This window comes from Sturnira hondurensis, unplaced genomic scaffold (genome assembly GCF_014824575.4).
Source record: "Sturnira hondurensis isolate 20B ecotype Veracruz unplaced genomic scaffold, ASM1482457v3 Scaffold0022179, whole genome shotgun sequence".
Taxonomy (NCBI): Eukaryota; Metazoa; Chordata; class Mammalia; order Chiroptera; family Phyllostomidae; genus Sturnira; species Sturnira hondurensis.
The window spans coordinates 506,319-528,186 of NW_028094810.1; the positions used below are offsets into that span (position 1 = coordinate 506,319).

Below are 21,868 nucleotides of genomic sequence, written 5' to 3' on the forward strand. Positions count from 1 at the left end.
ATTTTTGTCACCATAGATTTGTTTTGCAAGTCACGGACTTCGTGTAAATAAGATCATCAGTATCTGCTCTTTTTTCTGGCTTTTGCCTGAATGTGATGTTTTTGAGAGTTATCCTTGTTGTTTTAAGTCTCAGGAGTCTGTTTTTCTGTTATGGAGTAGTGCTCCATCGTGTGCTTGTACCCCAGGGGTGGACACTAGTTTGGCGCTAGGATATTCCCAGTGTGGGACTATATATAAAGCTTCTAGTGACATTTGTGTGCCAGTCTATGTAGACACAGGTTTTCGTGTCATTGGGGCCTGTACTTGGCAGTGGGGTGACTGGTCACATGCACGTGAGTTTAGTTTCTTACAAAACTGCCAGGTGTTCTCCCAAGTGGTTGTACCATTTCACTCTCTTACCAGTTGCCCACACACTGTCCTCTTCAAGTGAAACTCTGCAGCTCTGAGTAGACCTTTCCTTCTCATTCCCTATCTTCAGCCAGGTGGTGTGGGGGTGACGGTATTGGGAAGTCACTAGTTACAGGCCTTTTCCCTCCTTCCTGCACTTTGATGGAGAACAAGGGACATAAAGAGTGTCAGCAGGACCTACTCTCATCCTGGTGGCTCAATCGGGGGTGGGGGGGTGCCCTTGGATCCCAGGTCTTATTAGCAGTTGTTGATAGAGTCTCACCTGTCTTGTCTGTCACCTCCCCAGCAGTGGCATGTTTGACCTGGGTTTCCTAAAGCACCCAGATGGCTTTGGGTAGCATTCTGTGTGTAGAGCCCTGTGTGTTACTGCTTGTTCTTCCACCCAGTCAGTGCACACGTGGGAACACTGGCACAGCCTAGAGACCCCGTGGTGAGCCCGCAGCCAGGGTCCTTGGGTGTGTAGAGCATGCAGTGAGGAAGGGAACAGCAGAGGAGGTGCTGCTGCTGTCATCCTGACAGGTTGGGGGTGGGGGCCAAGCTATACAACCTTACCCACAGGGGTGATGGCATCAGTGTGTTCCCTGGGACTGAAAACCAAAGGGACCATGAGGAGCTCTGGGCCCTGGACGTGACCCTTGTGGTCTCTGCATCTTCTAGCCAGGGGTTGAGACTGGGCTTCCTGGGATTCAAGTGGTTGAGGATCCCAGATTCCTTTCAAGGGTCAAGCTGGGAGCAGCAGGGGCAGTTGGGCATGTGGGCTGGAAGGAACCCAGTGAGAGACGGTGCTGGGGCCATCTACGTGGCTCTGAGGCCCTCTCTAGGCAACAAACAGGTTGGTTCTTTTGGGCCACAGTTAGTGTGAGATGGAGCAAGCTCCTCTGCAGGAGTTCCTGGGGGCTTGTGTCCTAAAAGTCAGCATGTGCTTCCAGAAAACTTGAAACCCGGGCAGATGCAACCCAGTCCGTGGTAATAAATTCTCCAGCCATCGACCTGCCTGGTGTGGGAGAGGAGCCCCCTCTGCAGAGGCTAGTTCTCTATCTGTCAAGCAGGAGGGATTGCTGGCTCAGACGACCCGTGTGGTCAAGTCGTAGGTTGCATGTGTCTTCTAGTTTAGCGACTTAAGGTGTGCTTAGGTATTTATCAATCCAGTGAGAGCAAGTGGTTGCCTGAGAATGACCTGTCTCCTTCAGTCCCAGGCTTTCCTTAATGGCTAACCATCTACCCTGATGCTCAGACGGGGCGTCTCCCCAGCCCTCCCCAGCCCTCCGTCCTCTTCCTTGCCTTTGCCTGGGATGTTCTCTCTGAGGTACTCTCTGTCCTCCCCAGGGGTTGCAGAGACAAGCCCAAGGCAAGGCCCTGGGAGGGGTTTTGGGTTCTCTGTCTCTGCCTGAGAGGAGCTGGCCAGGGCTCCTGTGTCTCCACCCAGAGCACTCTGCAGCCTCCTCTCCCATTTGAACCTCTTCCTGGCTCACCTGGCCTGGTACACCTGGTCTGTCCCCATCCCCCAGGCATCCAGTTCACTGCAGCTGCACCTCCTTCTGTATGGGAGAGCAGGGGAAGCAGCCCCCTGCTACTGTGAGCCCCCAAATCAGTTCACTTTGGGGAAGTCCAGCCCCCACACACCACTGAGCCCCACTGGGGTTGTTTGCGTCTCTTTGTCTTTTCATTCTTTTTGGTAATATTTCTGCTTTGATTTGATTAAAATAACCCCCTGCCCCCCTGCCCCCCTGCCCCCCTGCCCCCTGCCAGTCCTGGAGTTAGCATGGATTCTTCAGGAAACAGTGCTTGTTTTTTCAATGGCAAGTTCTGGACTAGAAGCATCCTCAGAAGGTGAGGCCTGGTCTCAACATGATACCACATTGTGGGGTGCATTGTAAATGGGGTCCCCCACCCTGTCTTGAGTGTAGCCTGTGCAGAGCAGGCCGCTGCTCCTGAAGTGAGGGGGTGTGCCCTGGACCCTGGGGGACAGGCCACTGCTGGGGTGTGTGGTTGATGGGGCAGAGAGGCTGGGGGCCTTGGACAGGGTTGGTGAGGGGGTTGGCCTGCCAGCAGATGGGGCCGGGTCCTTGAGTGGGTGCTCCGGGGGGAGGCTTTAGTGGTGAGAGTGTGAATCAGGCTGGATGGAGGTCAGCGGCCAAGGGAGGACACAGTGGGACCTGTGGGCGTGGACACCGTTGAGCTGGACCGTTCCCTCTGGACTGTCTTCTCAGACTCTGGGAAGCACAGCGTCCCCTGCCCTTGGGAGCTGGTGTTCTAACGGAGGACACCCACCAACAGTGAGGCAGTGTGGCTACAAGCAGTGACAGGAGCTTGGGAGGAGGGTGAAGCCAGAGAGGTGGTCAGTGGAGGCCTCCTTGAGAAAGTCTAGGAAGGGGTAACAGAGTGTAGGTGGGGGGCCTGCGGGGAGCACGCCCTGCACATTTGGGAGCCAAAGAGGGGTCAGTGTGGCTGGTTTGGGCAACCAGGATCAGAAGGTATGGGCATGGCTGGGCTGTGGCCACTGTGGGAGGAGGACTTGACCTTTTCATCAAGAGGCCTCACAGGTCAACCCCAGCCCCAGGCTCCCTTTGGAAGGGCTGTTGATTGGCTCCTTGGCTCAGTGCCAGAAGGGCAGGGCTATCGCTCGGAGTGAGTGGCTTGGCCTCCATGTGACTGCAACTGTTGTGGGCTTGGTGGAGGCAGCGCTGGTGGAGACACCCCATTCTGTGCACTCAGTGTACTGCTGGTTCAGCTCAAAGCTATGGGGTTGGCTTTACCTTTTTGGTTATTTGCAAATTTTTTGGTAATTTGACTTTTTTTTAAGGTTTTAAAATTGATGTATTTTTAGAGAGGGAAAGAGAGGGAGAGAGAAGCATTGATGTGTGAGAGAAACATGGATCAATTGCCTCTTGCACACACCCAACTTGGGACTAGCCCGCAACCTAGCCATGTGCCCTGACCTGGCATCGAACCGGTGACCTTTCCCTTTGCAAGGTGATGCCCAACCAACTGAGGCACAAGAATCAGGGCTGTAATTTGACTTAATCATTTAGCTTTTGTTTGGAAAGGAGAGTGAAAATAAAACTAGGGGAAGAGCAAGTCAAAGATGATTTTGAAATGTTAATTAATATCATTTGGAAGAGTGAAAAGCATGAGCACTTGAACTGAATTTCAGCTCAGGTTCAGTTTGGGTCTTCCCTCCAGTGTGCCATCATAGCTGCACACAGCTGTCTTGTCTGTCAGACTTTTATTCTGCATCCAGAAGTGGCATAGCAAGTGACTGGAGGTATTGACCCAGTTTGCAGGAAAAGTGCAAGAGATTGTTACTGTCATAACCACAGGCCTTATTTCAGGAATAGAATGAGATAGAGAGGGAATTGTTACAAATAGGCCATTGCTCTAGCTTGTTCCCTCCCCCCAGGCTGTGGGAGAATGAGATAAATGCACATTACAGATTTCCACTGTTTTAGTTTTTATAGAGAAAATCGATAGAAGAGTCCTGTTTAGTGCCATTAAGAATATAAAAATACCAGCTAGGTGTTCACATCTTCCTCTTCACCACGTGAGGCAAGATGTCTGTATTGTATGCCCACCACTGGAATCTGAGCAAATGTCTGCATGTGTGCAATGATTGGCAAAGTTTTCAGAGTTTGAAATTCTGTTTCAAATTTTGGAAGTGCAAGCAGGGCCATTCACACTTAGGAGGAGAAAAATAGCCCAGGTTGGTGTGGCGCAGTGGGTTGAGCACTGGCCTGTGAACTGAAAGTTTGTTGGTTCGATTCCCCATCAGGGCACATGCCTGATACAGGCCAGGTTCCCGGTTGGAGGGGGTGTGATCGTTGTATCTCTCCCTCTCTTTCTCCCTCCCTTCCCCTTTCTCTAGAAATGACTAAATAAAATCTTTTTATAAAAAGGGGGAAATAGGCTAAAGACAGTCTAGCTTTTTACAAAATATGTGTGTGATCCCAAATTGCACTGGGATAATGATCCTCCTTCACTTCCTGTCCCAGAAACAAAAAACTTCTTTCCGTAGCCATCTTCTCCCCCTTCAAAAAGAGCTTACATTGCTCTGTTGTAGTTCACCCGTACCGAAGCCCCAAACCTCCAGTGCAGGGGATTCCAAGGCTGTTGGCCTGCTTGGTGGGCCGCAGGTGCCGGAGCCATTGACCCTCTGCATCTATCCAGGCTGCTGTGCTCTGGGGCTCTTCCACTTACACGGTAGTGTGAGGTACTCAGGTAGGTATTTAGCCACACTTCCAGGGAAAACAATACAAAACAATAGCCACATAAGAGGTTTTTGGATAAGGGCCTTAATCCCTACTGCAAAGCAGTATTGAGTTGACCTAGGCACCTTGTAATCACTGAATACATAAATGCTTGAATTTGCATAACGTTGAGGTAAAGTAGTCTTATTGTTTAAATCAGGAGAGCTCTTTAGAAACTGGACAGAGTAGCCATGTGTCCAGCTATTGGTCTGTGGTGAGAGTCCTTCCACATTCATTCTTCCTTCCCCATAAATTACCATGGCTATCACAGTGACTTCAGAACCTGGCTGGGGGATGGGGCAGCACTTTCCCCGAGTGGTCCACTTGCCAAAGAAGAATGTCCTCCTGCCAAGGAAGCCGGCGAGGGCCATTTCAAAGTACCCTCTCCCCAGGAGTGTCCAGGGAGGCTGACTTCCATTTGGCCCTCTAAGATTCTACTCCTCTTTTTAAATAACTAAGTGACTGATGTTGTGTTAGAGTAGGTGAAATATATTGAATAAGTGACTGATACATTTTAAATAAGTACTATGTGATCTGCTTTCTGCTCACACCTGGTCACCCAGTATGTGGGTTTTCCTCACCAAGCAATTCTCTAATTCTCTGTGGTTCCTACTTGGGTGTTTTATAATTTAATTCTTTCTGATACCAACTGCCCAGGGTTAGCACAGGCCCCATTGCAGGTGCCCAGGTTACCCACACTTCTATCTAGTAAAACTCCTTCCTCAGGTTCAATAATTTTCTGTAATGGTTATTAGAACCCAGGGAAAACCTTAGTTCTATCACTGTTTATTGCGAAGGTTACAGTGAACAGGTATATAGGCAGGCCTGGAAGAGTCCACAACACGGGGGCTTCTGTCCCCATGGAGTTTGGGGTGCACAATTCTCCCAATACGATGTGTTCGTTAACCCTGAAGCTCTCCAGACCTCCTCATTTTGAGTTTTTTATGGAGGTTCCTTTACACAGGCATGATTAGTCATTGGTCATTGGTGATTGGCTCAGTCTCCAGCCCCTCCCTCTACAAAGAGGTTGGGGGCGGAGCTGAAAGTTCCAGCTCTAATCAGGTCAGTTTCCCTAACTAGCTCCCATTCTCCATTAGTTTAAACCCAGATGAGGTTGAAAGGGGCTTGTTGATGAGTGACAACTCCTTAGGAGCTCTGCGTCCGGACTGGGCATGAAGACCAGATAAATATCTCTTATGAAATGACAGCATCACAGTAGTGAGGCAACATCATGATTCATGACTCCATCATTTGCATGCTCTTTAGAAAGTGTTATACCTGAACATGGCCAGAACACTGTAGAAGCGAGTGCCTTTTCTTCCTTTTTTTTTTTTAATTACTTATTTATTTATTTTTAGAAAGAAGGGGAGGGAGGGAGGGAGAGAAGCATCGATGTGTGAGAGATACGGCAGTCTGTTACCTGTTGCATACTCCCAGCTGGAGACCTGGCCCACAACCCAGGCGTGTGCCCTGACTGGGAATCCCACTGGTGAGCCTTTGGTTCGCAGGCTGGCACTCAGTCCACAGAACCACACCAGCCAGGGCGCCAAGGCCTTTTCTTTGTGGGGACTGGTCGTGTTTGAGAAAAGTGATATTTCTATTGCTCACGTCAGAATTAGCCTGTCCATCATGAAAGATTGTTTTTTCTTTAAACTTTTCACATTATAAAAGTAAACATTTACTGTAGAAGATAAACTTAATCAAAAAGGAAGAAAATAAAAACTGCCCATGAGCCCAGCACTGAGCACAAGGTATTGTCATTTTGGTACTGTTTCATCATATCTATGCCTCCCCAACCTGTGCAGTTTTTCAAAAAGTCAAGTTTGGCATCTAATACTTTTTAAAGCCGTGAGCAGTGTCTCAGAGCTGGTTTGTGCTCCTTCTCTTTTACAGTGATGTCCAGCTCCTTGAAGAAATAGTTACCGTTAGGCCTCTACACCACTGCCTGGGAACTCTGGCATGAAGTGTTGTTTTGGTGGGAGCAACCTGCTTTCCTATGCTGACCTCACTGCCCCCTGCCTTCTCCACAACCGTTCCAGGCTCCATTGACCATTCACGTAGTTTCCCCCTTGACCTCTGTAGGTGGTCTGGATCACCTGCTGAATCTGGATCTTCTTTCCCGCAGATTCTGATGGCCAGCTGTGCAGCATTGTACCTGCCCAGGACGAGGGGCCGCAGGCCTGCCCTGATGAGTTCGAGGACTTTGTTACTTTTGAGGCAAGTGATTTTCATGAGAAAGCTGAGAGGGAATTTGACATTACGCCTCCTCTGTGCACTCTGAAGTCCCACTTTGCTTCGTGGTTCCCTGGGCTGGAAGGGCAGAGTAGGGCTCACTTTGCAGCCCTGTGTACACTGTGGGGGGTGCTGTGGTTGGTGGGCACTGGGGGCTCGTGGCTGTCCACTGTGAATATTATACACAGGAGACCCTTAGCAGGAGATGCCCCTGGGCCCATTGTTAGTGGGGTGACAGGCTGAGCAGTTAGGTGTCTCTGGTGATACTATCTGTCACCTTCTCTCAGGCTGCCAAGCAAGGTTAGATAGAGCAGGGGACTCATCATGAGATTTTAATTTTATCAAATTCCAAACCATTTTTTGGGTCTGCTAGGGATCTTTGACTAATGCCTTGCTTTCCTGCACCCCTCCCCACCCCCAGAAAAAGTCAGGGTTGCAGTGGTTACATGGTGTTGCCAGTAATGTTGGGTGTTTCTTCCTCTGACAAGGCTCCGGGAAGGTCTGTGAACACAGCCACAGAAGACAGATTACCGCTTTGTGTTCCACTAGTTGTGGGGGTTGGGCGGCAGATGCCGGGAGAGCCGAGATGGCTGGATCTGGAATTATTTTTTTTTAATGTATGAGAAATTACTGAGTCCTTGAAGAGCTGTTGGGGAAAGCTGTGGTGGCCACCTCCAGCCCCTCAGCGCTCTGTTGCCCAGTGAGGGGAGCAGGGTTAGGCTGTGACCCAGTGGACCCAAGGCCCTGCATGGCAGACTTCTGAGCCTCAGCTCCTTTAGAGGGCTGCACAGAATAGTTTCTGAAAGTCCCTCTGCATATTAACTCACCATGGGATCCACTGCTTTCCTTCTGTGCCTGTGTCCCTTCTCTGAGAAGCTGCCCCAGGTGTTGGTGTGACCCCAGATAGTGCAGGCTCACTTCCTGACTGTCACCTCTGGCAGCACAGGACCCCCCCAGACCACCTGGGCATGGTCGCTCTTCACACATTTGTCCCAAAATACCAGCTGGGCCTGACCACCACTCCCCACAAAGGCAGGAGACAATCGCCTTTTGTCTCCTGTGTTCTGGGTGTGACTGGGCGGGGCCAGGCTCTGTCCTGACTTGTGGAGGCTGAGACTTGTACTGACTGCAAGGCAAAGTTTGGCCAGGTGGGGGACCTCAAGTGTGTGTGACTCTGACGTGTCAGCTTTCAGATGAACTGCCCACTCCCGTAACTGTGAAGAGCCTGCTTACACGGCCTGAGTAGGAAGACTCTGTGGTTTGATGCATCTTGGAATTTTCCAGGAATGCACTAGGTCAGGAGGAGAGCCTTCCTTTTTCGTTTGGAGCATCTGCAGAATTGCCTTCCCAGTAGTACTGCAGCGTCCACGTCTCCCAGTGCATACACTTAATCTATCATCAGTGTCTTTTGTTTTATTCCCCTCGTATTTCTACTAGGGTACTGCAGCAAGTTTTTTAAAATGTTTTATGAATAGGTGTGTGTAATGGGTTGAATGGTGGTCCTCCAAAAGGTACATAACTCAGAACCTATGAACGTGACTCTATTTGGAGAAGGGGTCTTTTCAGATATAATGAAGTTAAGGATCTCAAGATCAGATAGATCATGCTGAGTGGAGTGTCCTTAGAAGAGAAAGGGAGGGGACACACGAGGAAAAGGCAATATGAAGACCAAGGCAGAGGCTGGAGTGATGGAGCAAGAAGCCCAGGGAGGCCGGGAGCCTGCAGATGCTGGAAGGGACAGGAAGGAGGAATTCAGCCTTGACACTTTGCTGACACTTTGATTTCGGGCTTCTGGCCTCCAGAACTGAAAGAATACATTCTTACTGTTTTAAGCTGCCCAGTTTATGGTAATTTGATATAGCACACACAGGAAACTGTTCAGGATAGTAAGAGGCATCAACACATTTTGTACTCAGAAGTTCCCATTTGGTCTGAGAGTGAGCCACTGTAGGGGGGCTGCCTCCCCTGATACCTGGGTAGAGTAGGCAGGGTGCTGTGTGACCATGGCCCCATTTTGTCCTCTAAGTGGGTGGATCCCCCTTAGCCCACTGACTGTGGCCCTCCCACCTCTGTGGTCCTGGCCCCAAGGTTGTGCCAGCCCCTACCTCTTGCCTTTGGAAGGCATGGTGGGAGCCTGATGTTGCAGAGTATGCTGAAGGAATGTTTTTCAGGCTTTTAGATCCTAATTTTTTTTAGGATGGAGGAAATGCTTTTTCTACGTTTCTTTGTTACTTAAAAAAACTAATACTATTTATACTCTAGCAGTTTTAAGTTTACAGAAAATGGAGCAGGCAGGAAAGAGAGTTTCCAGTACACGCACCCCACACTAACGGTTTTCCCCATCATGAACATCTTGCCTTAATGTGGTACATTTGTTACAGCCGATGAACCAATATTGATGGATTAATATTAACTGGCATTCACAGTTTACATGAGGGTTCACTCTTGGTGTGGGGTGCAGTTTGTGGTTTTAGGCAAATGTACCATATCAGGTACCCACCATTGTGGTCTCTTACAGAGTAGTGTCACTGCCCTAACGGTGCTCTGTGACCCATGACTCGTCCCTGCCCCCCACTAGTACCCCACAACCACTGATCTTTCATATGGTCCCCATAGTTTTGCCTTTTTCAGATTGTTGGAGTCACAGAGTACATAGCCTTTGCTGACTAGCTTCTTTGGCTTAGTAATATGCATTTAGGGTTTCTCCATGTCTTTTTCTGCTTTTTAAGGTTTTTAGATGTAATTTGGGGGGGGGTGAAACTAGGTACTGTGAAACTTACAGAAAGATTGCTCTCTTTTTAAAAAAAAAATGCTAGCATGTTGTATACTGATTAAAAGTCCAATAAAAATATGAGTAGAGAATATGTGTGTTATGTCCAAACACTACGTGTGGAGACCCTCTGCTGGAGATCTTCAGAGATAAATAAGCCTTTTACTGATTTTTCAGGCTGGACATGCGGCAGTATCCGTCAGGGGGCCTGGTGCAGACAGCTGCTAGCCGGCTGCTGCCTCTGGTCTCTTCCTGCTGGGGCTGTTCAGTGGGTCCTGGGGCTCTAGCATTTCCCTGAGCATCCCTTTGGCTTGTCGCCTGCAACAGAACTCCTAGGAGGAAGTCACTGATGTGGTGTGTCTAGAAGGGGAAGAGGTGAGGAGGTAACTTAAGGTTTTTCGCTGATGTTTAGAGAATGAGAAGAAAACTCCTGGTCTGAGAATCTGAGTGAGGTAGAGGATGGAGAGCTAGAGGCCTGCAGGGGTGATCTCGTGATACTAGGATTTCTGGCAGGAGGTGGGAAAGTCACGGGGTGGGTGCAAACAGAACTGGTAAGAATTGTCCCTGCTCCGTGCCTTCTTGTGCCTCCCTCCTTCTCCCACTACCAGCATCCAGAGAAAAGAGCTGCCTTAATAAAATACCAGGAAAATGTGTCTTTTATGCAGACTCTTATCAGAAAGGTTAGAGAGTCAAGAACAAAAGCCATTTGTTTTGAGATATGTTTATTAAAAAGCCAGCAAGGATACTTCTTGAACTTCGCCCCTACCCCCATGTTCTCCACCCCCTCCACTGCCATACCAGGAGGTTTAACAGAGCATGTCTGGGAGCAGGTTAAACTTTTTTCCTGGCAGTGCTGTACCTTCAGGTGAACACACAGGTTTGGCAGAAACCCCAGTGCAACTTGTCAGTTGAGAATCTGGACGGAAGGCCCTAGAACATCTGATACGATGGGAGGCCGTCTCTGGGAGCATACCCTGGCTGGAGCTGGTGTATGGAGCCAGGCTCAGCCTGCAGAGCTGCCTGGGCGAGCGTCTGAGGGTAAGAGGAGGCTGTGTTGTGCTGGGACACAGGCTCACACTGTGCCCAGCAATTTCCCCCTGAGGGACCCCAGCCCGTAGAGAGGGGGCCCTAGGCAGGGCTGGCCACGCGTGTTCCTCACTGGTGGCTCTGTACACGGCCTTCCTTGTCCGTCTGTTGGCAGATTGTTAATTGGCGAAGGTAACATTAACTTGTAGTGAGGTTTTCTAAGATGCACTTAGATTTCCACGCGAGTTCATCTTAACGCGTGTAACTTGTAAACATTTTTATAGTTCGTGGCATAGACTTTGGGCTTTCAGGCAAACCTAGGTCCCGTCTGGTGCCTACTCTGAACAAATGGGGTCTGTGTGTGAGCTGCTCTTAATGCTGTGTCTAGTAGACTGTGGGCGAGCATGCACCATGGTCTAGGATGACTTTCTGCCTCTCTTGAAAAACGGGTGTTTACCCAGCTGCCCTGGAAAACTACCTGCTGGCTGACATTTATTCAGGGCAGCCTTCACCAATAGAAACTGACCCTCAGGGGCTGCACAGGGTGGGCAGCACTTGGGAAATGATCTCTCCCTTTCCTCCTGGTCACTTGGCCCTTCCTGGGTTTTGTCCCAGTTGCTCCTGGAGCCCCTTAGTCTCTTGTTTCCTTTGGGCCACTCTCTGTGCCCTCGGTCTTCATAGGAAGCTCCAGATAAGAGGCTGTTTACCAGCACCCCCACCGGGGCGTCTGAGTGTTTATGGTTGTGCTTTGGGGACAGGACTTCCATGACCCCACTTATTTTAATTAAGGTCTAAGTGCAAACATAAAGCCTTTTGTGAAGTGGGGAACAGTTTTCATCTGTGTAAGACCCTCATTTGGTGCGGAAGAACAGGTTTGCTTTAGAAAGGAAGGTAAAAGTGGAGGAGTGGTCTCCCCTCTCTATCTTTTTGAAGGGTGGAGAGATGGGCAGAATGGAGTGAGTGAGTGCCTGACTTGAGTATTTGGGTTTGTAAAGCTTCTGCCTTATTTTTCCTGTGTCAACGGAGAACTGCTTCCATCCTGAACAGTCCTGGCCAAGTTCCATGAGGGTTTCAGCTCCAGCCCCGGCCTCAGCTGCACGATTGATAGCAATTTTTTGCAGGTGAAATGAACAGGTCCAAGTGCCTGGACCTTCCTCCCTTTGCGGGAGACAAATGCTGGCTTGGTGCTGAGTTGATTTGCTCTTACAGATGCTGAGCTGCCATCGAGGGCATGGGGTCCATGCTGTTCAGAGAGGAACATCGAGCATCTGTTAGAAGTGCTGGTTGGTTGGCTTTTTTTAATTTTAAGGATTTTATTATTTTTTTAAGAAAGGGGACAGGAGGGAGAAAAACATCAGTAGGTTGCCTCTTATACATACTCCAGCAGGAGTTGGAACCTGCAACCCAGGCATGTGCCCTGGCTGGGAAAGGAGCTTGCAACCTTTCACTTTGTGGGACGATGGCCAACCAACTGAGCCGTTCTGGTCGGGGCTGGTTGACTTTCTAAAAGCTGAATTCAAGAGTCAAGTTTTGTTCCCCACAGGAAAAAAAACAATTATGAGGGTCCTCAGTCATGTCTAGGGGGCCCACGATGGTCCTGTGCGGTGAGGAGTATGGTGTGTGGGCCCTGCCTTCTTCCTGGGCCTGAGGACTGAGGGGGAGGTGGGGGAGGTCCTCGGGATTGTCCTACAGGTAAGGACCAGTGCTCTTGGAGGAGTTTTCAGCCGAGTATTGAATAGCTGACCGGTCTTTGTCATTAGTGTTAGAAGTCTGGGGTAGGGTCTAGGGGTCTTTGTGGTCCCCTTGGGCAGTTCTTAGGTAGCATCCCATGTGAGTGAGCAGTGCCATCTGGGTCACCAGTCAGCATCCGCACCTCAGAGTATGTCAGGAATGGACTGTGGATTTTGTGACTGTTTTGTTGGGCTTCCCCTTTGAGCCACCTCCTGATGTACTGGTACTTCCTGCCTGGCTCAGGTAGCTCGTCTCTGCCTGTGCTGCCTAGCACCGGCACTTCTAGTACCTCATGAAGTGATTTCCTGGTTTCATTTCAGATTTGGAAGTGAACTTACTTGCCTTAGATTCCAAGGGAGATTGGGTTTTCCATTAAAAAGACGAGTCATGTCATTGAACACCTCCGTAGGTACATCTCATGTTCTTCTCTATTTTATCCTGGCCCTACAAGCACCTAGTAGGGATTCTACCCACCAGTGACACGTGAACCTCACAGCCTTTTACTTTGTTTCTGGGCCTGCCTTTTGGGTCTCTCTTGATGGATTGCAACCATGTGAGATGAGCATTTACAGCCCCACCTTTTACAAATGAAACAACAGGGCTTAGAGTTGTTGAGACCCCAGTCTGGAGTCACGTGGCTGGTAGACAGCAGACTGAGGGTGGACCTGAGCCTCTCGTGAGCATCACCAGCCTCCCTCTGGCTCGATCAGGGCCCTACGCCTTTCTTCTACGGTACAGGGAGCCCCAGGGGCACAGCTGTATGAGGCCTTCTAGCCACCTCCAAAGGTAGCCAAGGACTTCAACTTTTTAAAAAAGATCTTATTTATTTTTTAGAGAGAGGAGAAGGGAGGGAGAAAGAGAGGGAGGGAAACATCAGTGTGTAGTTGCCTCTCATGTACCCCCTCTCTGGGGACCTGGCTTACAACCCAGGCATGTCCCTGACTGGGAATTGAACTGGCGACCCTTTGGTTCTCAGGCCTGCACTCAGTCCACTGAGCCATACCAGCCAGGGCAGGACTTCGACTTTTTGTTACTACAGCATATCCGAGCAGACTGCTCACCTCCGTGATACCTGAACCCAAGTACAAAGTACACATTTCTCCAGCTACTTTCTGAAATCTTAACCTGTTTGCAAATTGTTAAACTCAGAATCTTGCAAGCATGACATGTTGGCTGTGTTTCCTAACCAATGAAATTGCTTTGTAATTAAAATTGAGATTATAAATTTAAAATGGTCTGCTTAATGGTTCTTTAATTTTAATTTCATTTGTACAATCCACAAATACTTCCTGCCTGCTGTGTGCCGCCCCTGTGCTGGGTGCTGAGTCCATATGGGTGAAAATAAAGGTATGTTTAGTGGGAAAGTAGACATTTAACCAGTGAGCATAATAAATTGATTAAATAATTAATTAGTATTTTGAAGTTAAACCATGTAGTTGAATTTCAAAGCAATACCCTGAATATACAGAACAGATATCCATGGTGACTTTTTAAATTAAAAAGGCATGTTTTTACACTTTTGAATGCTAATTCTTTGGATATAAATAATTTTAGAATCTCTCTTTTTTTAAAGATTTAATTTATATATCTTTAGAGGGGAAGGAGAGAGAGAGAGAGAAATATCAGTGTATGGTTGCCTCTGGTGTGTCCCCTGCTGGGAACCGGCCCGCAAACCAGGCATGTGCCCTGACTGGGAATTGAACCGTGATCGTCTGGTTCGCAGGCCCGAGCTCAATCCACTGAGCTACACCAGCCAGGGCTTAGAGTCTCTTTTTTAAAGAATTTATTTATTTACTTTAGAGAGAGGGGAAGAGAGGGAGAAAGATAGAGAACCATCAATGTGCAAGACAAACATCAGTCAGTTGCCCTATGCACAGACCTGGCCTGCAAGCCAGGCGTGTGCCCTGACTGAGAGTCAAACTGGTGACCTTTTGGTTCACAGGCCAGCACTCAGCCCACAGAGCCACACCAGCCAGCTTGTGGATATAAATAATTCTATTGCTAGAAGCCACAAAATGGATAGTTCTCCTGGGATTTATCATGTGTTGGGATGCTTTGTATCACTTCTAGGTATATTTATATAACCATCTTTAAAAATTATTCCAGTAGATTTGCATACTTGGACATATGCCTGTTTTTCTTTTTTTTTTTAATCCTCACCCAAGGACATGCTTATTGATTTTAGAAAGAGGTGAAGGGAGGGAGAGAGAGAGGGAGAGAAACATCAACGTGAGAGAGATGGAACACGCAAGCCAGGCATCTGCCCTGACTAGGAATTGAACCCATGACATTTCACTCTATAGGACGATGCTCCAGTCAACTGAGCCACACTGGCAAGGGCCCTATTTTTTCATTAAAAAATATTTAATCGTGTTATGAATTAATGTTTTTGCTTAGAAATATAGTAGGGACTTCTCCCATGTGAGAGCTCCCCCTCCACACGTTCATTTCCATTCCCACAGCAGCCTTGTGCTGTGTGGGATACTGGGCCTTATTGCACCAATACCACATGTGGGCATCATTATTTCCAGGGTGCCAGGACTGACTTCTTGGCACTCTTTTCTAGGCCAATGAGGTGACAGACAGTGCGTACATGGGCTCCGAGAGCACCTACAGCGAGTGTGAGACCTTCACCGACGAGGACACAAGCACCCTGGTGCATCCTGAGCTGCAGCCTGAAGGGGACATGGACAGTGCGGGTGGCTCGGCCATGCCCTCCGAATGCCTGGACGCCATGGAGGAGCCTGGCCATGGTGCTCTGCTGCTGTTCCCAGGCAGGTCTGTAATCCTCCCCTAGCAAGGCCTTGGTATTGTGCATAAGGTACCATGGGAGGGTGAGTTCATGGAGGGGTTTGTGTCAGAGTGGCTTAGAATCCTCACAGGACATGCGAGAGAGTGTGGACCCTGCAAGATGACCTATGCGATATCCTGGTCACAGCTGCCTTCCCTGTCATGAGGTGCCCCTCTTGCTGGCAGTGGATGACAGCACTTATGAACGCTGCACAACTACTTCCACTATAGAGACAGGAATTCTAGGAGAATAACTTGGCCTTTTAGATTTTGTCATTACAGCTCTTAGAAACCAGGCAAGATGCAATATTCAGTAAATGTCTTCTGTCAGGATCTTAGAACCTCATCTCTGTGGCCTCCCTAATCAGACCCCCTTTCTCCCCCTACCACCCGAGGTGACCCCATGCATTTGAGGACCAGTGAAAGAATGGGGAAACGTGGGAGAGGTGCCGGTGGCTCGTGTGGACCTGAATGATAGCTTTTGCCCTGTGCTACCAGTGAAGCCACTGTGCTTAGCAACCTTGGAAGTGGTTGGTTTCTATATTGTTTTGCTTATTTTATTTCATTTAATTTCTTGTTTGGTCCTCACAGAGTTTTTCATTTTTTCTCTTTAATTGAAGTATTACATAATGACACGTGAGTGCACCTGTCAAAGGTGCACAGACACGCTCACACCTGGGGCCCCCTGTTGCTCCCTGCTAGGCTCCCTAGCTTTGTAATGGCAGCATTGCTTTCCCTGGTTTTGCACCCTAGATAATGTATAATTACACTGAAGTATCCTTTTAGACCAGGCTTCTTTCATTTAATATTGTGGCTATGTGATTTACCCATATTTTTGTGCATAGTTGGCATTCATTTCCTTTCATTATTAGAGCATTCCATTGTAATTGTAGAGCATTCCATCTCTCTTGTGCCCCCTATGGGGGTGCAACACAAACATGTGCCCTGACTGGGAATTGAACCAGTGACCCTTTGGTTTGCAGGCTGGCACTCAATCCACTGAGCCACTCCAGCCAGGGCTGCAGCCTTTTACTTTACTGTTGATATACACTTGAGTAGTTAACAGTTTGGGTTTTGTGAAAAAAACTGTAAACATTACATGTGTTTTAGTGGTACATCTGGAACACACACGTTCAGCTTTAGAAGTTATTTCGCTTATTGCCGTTCAGACGGTTATAGTCAGAACTTCGAGTAGTAATTCCGTGTCTACCAGTGCTGTGGGTTCTGGTTGCTCCTTGTCATTTTTTAAAAGATTTTATTTATTTATTTATTTTTAGAGAGAGGGGAAGGGAGAGCAAGAGAGAGGGAGAGAAACATCAGTGTGTGGTTACCTCTTATGCACCCCCTAATGGGGACCAGGCCCGAAACCCAGGCATGTGTCCTGACTGGGAATTGAACCAGGGACCCTTTGCTCCTCAAGCCAGCACTCAGTCCACTGAGCCACACCAGCCAGGGCTGGTTGCTCTCCATCTTGGCAGCACTTGGCATTGTCTGCTTTTTTTCAGGTGTGTTCTCTGGAGGGCATGAAGTAGAATGTTAGTGTAGGATACTTCTGACTGGCTTTTCCCTGAGGACGAGCACCTTTTATATCTTTTCTTGCCTTTTTGCCCATGTGGAGATCCCCTTTTGTGAAGTTGCTGTTCATGTCTTTTACTCATTTGTTAATTGTAGGGGTCAATAAACATTTTCTGTAAAAGGCCAGATAATAAAACATTTTTTGGCTTGCAGGCAATAAGGTCTTGGTGGCTGCTGTTCAGCTCTGCTGTTGAAGTGCAAAGTGGCATATAAGTGGGTAGGATTTGGCCTCTAGGGGTCTGTTGGTCCTGGAGTCTATCTTTTTCTTGCTAATTTGTAGGATTTCTTTAACTGTTTTAGTTATGAGCCCTTTATTCTGTATGTGGCTTTCACATACCTTTTCTCTAGTCTGTGGGTTGCCTGTTCAGTTTCCTGTTGGTGCCTTTATGGAACAGATATTTTTAATTCTGTTGTATAGTCCAGTTTAATCTGTTTTCCTTTTGTGGTTAGCACTTCTGTGTGCTGCTTGAGAAATCTTTGCTTACCTCCACATCACTATGTTTACTTATGCTTTCCTTTAAAAGCCTATTGGTTAGCCCTGGCTATTGTGGCTCCTTGGACTGAGTGCTGGCCTAAAAATCCAAAGGGTCACTGGTTTGATTCTCAGTCAGGGCACATGCCTGGGTTGGGGGTCAGGTCCCCAGTGGGGGGCATGCAAGAGGCAACCGATCGATGTATCCCTCACATTTTGATTTCTCTCTCCCTCTCTTCCCCATGCTCTAAAAATGAATAAATAAAATCTTTTAAATAAATAAATAAAAGCCTATTGTTTTGCCTTCATATTCAGATTTGTTAGCTCTTTTTAAAAAGATTTTATTTATTTTTAGAGAGAAGGGAAGGGAGGGAGAAAGAGAGGGAAAAACATCTGTCAGTTGCCTGTTGCCTCTCACGTGTTCCCAGCTGGGGGCCCACAAACCAGGCATGCGCCCTGATGGGTAATTGAACCAGCGCCTTTTGGTTGGCAGGGCAGCACTCAGTCCACTGAGCCACACCAGCCAGTACTGTTATGTCTCTGGTGTGTATGGTGTGAGGTAGGGATAATTTTTCCCATGTTGATATCCAATCATTTCAGCCTTATTTTGAAAAGATTCCCCTTTCCTCCACTGTCCAGGTGTCACTTGGTTCCCGAAGTGCCTACCAGAACATTGAACTTACACATGTGACTCGTAGCATTTTTGCTAGAAAGTGAAAGTCACATCCTCAGTTCGGGGCTTGCTCACGGCCCTGAGTCAGAATGTGTCTTTCCTGTTTTGTCTTTTCAGATCCCACCTGCACAGCCAGTCCGTCGTCATGGTGATAGGTGGCGAGGAGCATTTCGAGGACTACGGTGAGGGCAGTGAGGCGGAGCTGTCCCCAGAGACTCTCTGCAGCGAGGAGCCCGGCTGTGGAGATGCTGCCTTTCTCACCCCCTGGTAATGCAGCCTGCACTGGTGTGCGTGTTCTCCTCCTGCGTCTGTCTCCTGCATCTAGTTGTGGGGACATTTCCCCTTTGGTTCATAAATTGTTAAGAGGGAACTTCTTTTATTCACTGTGGTATAACTAACATACAGTCAAATCTCAAGATTCATGCCTTGGTGAGCGTTAGCTGAAGTTTCTCCTGTCCAGTTGTATTCCCAGATCGCTCCACATTTAAGAGGCCTCAGCTAAACCACATGGCACAGAGCCTATGCCAGGCTACTTGGCTTTGTGGGTCCCTGAGCCACTAGTTGTGACCTCATTGTGGTTGCTGGCTGGCTTTGAGAGAAGCCGGGTGTGCATGCGTGTGCGGACATTCCAGTCATGGTGCTGTCAGCTACAGTCACCGCGCTGAGCATTAAACTCTCGGACCTTATTTCTGTAGCTGAAAATCTGTGCCGTTTGACTGGCCTCTGAGGGAGCCTTTAACATCACAAACAGTTCCCTGGATTCATTTCCTTATAATGATCTGACATCCCCACACTGTCTGGGAAGTTCTGGGTTTCCACTGTGATACCCAAAGGCCGAGATTCTCACTTAGAAAGCTGGTTGCTCCCAGCTGTCCTTCCTCACAGGAGGCGCTGAGAGCAAACCGGCACTATTTGTCCTGTGGGCCTGGCAGCCTTTCACTGGTGGCTGGCCCATCGGAGAACACAGCTCTCTTCAGGTGGGATCCTTGCCTGGCTGAACGGTCACCTCTCTCCTTTGCACTCCAGTTCTTGAAATTCTCCATCTTTGCAGACAACAGCCAAGTATCTTGAAATTGGCAACTATAAGATTCTTCCTTTGCCCAGGCTGTTACCCAGGCCTAGGGAAACTGGGTGGGGGCCAGTGCTAGGAGGGTCTGCCTGACAGGGTCCCCCTCGCTTTCTCCATGTGCCACCCCCTAAACTGCCCACCAGGGAGGGGTGAGGAGCCCTCCACAGGCATCTCTGGGAATGAGAGTGAGTGAAGTGGCGAGCTTATTTTTAGTAGCTGTCCTCTTCCCATACCCACACTCATGGTCGAGTTGAAATCAAGGCCAAAGGACTTGGCAGTGCCAAGTGCGTGTTTCTGACCTGTTTTGGTAATCTCTTCCTATTTGTTTGTTCCTGTCTTTTGTCCCCTATTTCACTGTTTTCTGTCTCAAGTGCGACTTCTATGCTACAATCGATGATTTGCTTTAACCTTCCTTCAAATTGAACTTCCACATTGGCTTTTCAAAGCCTATGGGTCGTCATGCCCCAGGGACCTTGCTGCCTTCTGGCAGGTGTATCACCTGTGCCCTGAAAGCCCAGGGAGGCTAAATAGAATTTTTTTCCTTAAATTCTCTTCCAAGGATATTTTTATTGGTTTTAGACAGAAAGGGAGAGAGAGAGAAACATTGATGTGAGGGAGAAACATCAGTCGATTACCTCCTGTAAACGCTTCAACCAAGGGTTGAACCCACAGCCTAGCTCTGTGCCCTGACTGGGAATTGAACCCACAGCCTTTTAGCATACAGGATGATGCTCCAACCAACTGAACTACCTGGCCAGGGCTAGTATTCCGACTTTTTAACAAAGGTCTTTGAAAGAGACAGAATTATTGGTAATTTATAATTTGCATGCAGTCTTTGACATTGATGTTTTTAGAGCCGTCATTAAAGCAGTTACAGCACAGTGAGTAACTCTGCTCATGAAGACACGCTTTGCTCTCCCATTGATGAGGTTTTGACAAAGGAGGAGGCAGTGTATCGAGGCACGCACTTCTTGCTAAGGGTAGCTGATGGACTACCCTTTGAGCTGGTAGTCACTTCCTCTGAGCACTTGACTAGGGAGGAGCAGGTGTGTGGCTGAGCCCCCTGAGGCCCGGCCCAAGCTGGTGGCGCACGTCATGGGTCATGGGCGATGTTGAGGGAGGTGGGTTCAACAGCAGTCTGAAAGTAAGAGTGGGACTCTTCTACGGTCGGTTACCTAACAACACACTGTTGCCTGGCTAACTCTAGCCCTGTGTAGAGTCACAGGTAACGTGACCAGTCCTTGCTGTTTCCTGAACTGACACTTCTTGTCTCTTTAGCACCGACCCGCTTGCCGCAAAGCTGCACAGCATCCTCACTGATGAGGCCTTTGAGTTTTACTGTAGCCAGTGCCATAAACAAATCAACCGCCTAGAGGATCTTTCTGCTCGCCTGAATGATCTTGAAAAGAATAGGTAACTGATGTAGTGCCTGGCCTTGGTCTGTGTTCAAGGGTGAGGGGGACTCTTGTCCACAGCTGCCCCTGGCTGTTCTTATCCCAGGTGCCACTCACTCGGTCTAGCCAACTCTGGGGGTGTTCCCTCTGGAAGCTGGGCCTGAATGTGGTTTGAAGGTGAGCGTGCAGATGCAGGACTCTTCCCGGGCCCCGCCCCGCCCGCCCTGCATGCATCCAGCCTGCGTTTGGCGCCCTTTGCCCTACTTGCTCCTGTGTGCATGCGGCAGTTTAATCGGCTGCTTCTCTCCCTTGACAGCCTTTAGACACTATGTATCCTGCTATTGAGGAAATCTAGCCATGTGAAACTCTTTGCTGACAAAGAGATACTTTTTAAAATTTTACTGAAATGTTTCTTTAATTGGGAGTCACATGAAACAGCATGGGGAATTTAAAGCAAGATTTGGTCCTTTAAAAACAACTTTGCAGTCAGCTTTCAGGAATGTTGGTTTAAATCAGGTGCGCATTCTTTAGGTGAGCCCCTCCTTTGAACTTGCTTTCATAGGGCTGCCTCAGACTCCATTAAAAGAAGAATCCAGTTTTGCTACCCTGTATTTGAAACAGGCCACCAGGGTCCCGGCGTGTACTGCTGCTCTCTGCACTCAGCAGTCCGTTCTGTCTCCTCCATCTCCTGGGTCCAGTTTGTGTTAGACCATTTGCTTTCCTTTCCATCTCTGTTCCCCAATCTCAGCTCAAGTCAGAGTTCCAGGGGAGATAGTTCCTTTTGTTAGCTGAGGAGCCAACTTCACAAGCTCCAGTTGTAGAAAACACCTTTTTGGTAGTTTTCATATATTGACATGCCCATTAAGCATACTGTTGATTTAGCTGGTCATATGGGCAAGCCCCTAGGTGAACCACTTAGTACATGCCAGTGCTGGTCAGTGCTGTGGGCTACTGTGCAACAGTCCAGGGAGGCTTCCTGGAAGAAGGGATCTCAGATTGGTGGGACCCCTACATAAAAGGTGGTAGAAATGTGGACCATCTTGATGACTTCAGTAGGTTTAGAGTAGTCTTCTAAAAAACCACTTATGAATCTTTTTTTTAAGATTTAAAAAATTTATTTTTAGACAGAGGGGAAGGGAGGGAGAGAAACATGGATATGCGAGAGAAACTTCTATCAGTCACCTGGTGTATGCCATGTTCCCACCAGGGACCAAACCTGCAACCGAGGCATGTGCCCTAACCAGGAATCAAACCAGCCACCTTTCAGTTCGCAGGACGATGCCCAACCCACTGAGCCTCACCAATCAGAGGTCACTGAGTATCTTGAGGAGCCTGTCCCTTTAGAGCCTCAGCCAAGGCCAGCTCAGTCTGCCTGTTGGGTCCTCGTGACCTTGGTCCTGCTGTACCTGTTGTTCTGCTTCTAGTTCCAATTCCAATGCATTTAATAATGTCTTTGACCCTTTTTCTTACGTTCTGTGCAACAC

The 21,868-nt window shown here is 48.5% G+C and overlaps 1 protein-coding gene across 2 annotated transcripts in view; it reads left to right on the plus strand.

Annotated features, from left to right (window-relative positions):
- The window catches only part of RAB11FIP3 (RAB11 family interacting protein 3), a 108,713-nt gene that overhangs the window by 70,587 nt on the left and 16,258 nt on the right, over nucleotides 1-21,868 (plus strand). The window contains exons 3-6 of one of the 2 annotated variants that reach the window (XM_037034515.1): nucleotides 6,778-6,869; nucleotides 14,978-15,189; nucleotides 18,039-18,188; nucleotides 20,269-20,403. In XM_037034515.1, coding sequence (XP_036890410.1) covers nucleotides 6,778-6,869; nucleotides 14,978-15,189; nucleotides 18,039-18,188; nucleotides 20,269-20,403 — 589 coding nt within the window. The remainder of the gene's footprint in view (nucleotides 1-6,777; nucleotides 6,870-14,977; nucleotides 15,190-18,038; nucleotides 18,189-20,268; nucleotides 20,404-21,868) is intronic. The other variant, XM_037034516.1, reaches the window with a different exon arrangement.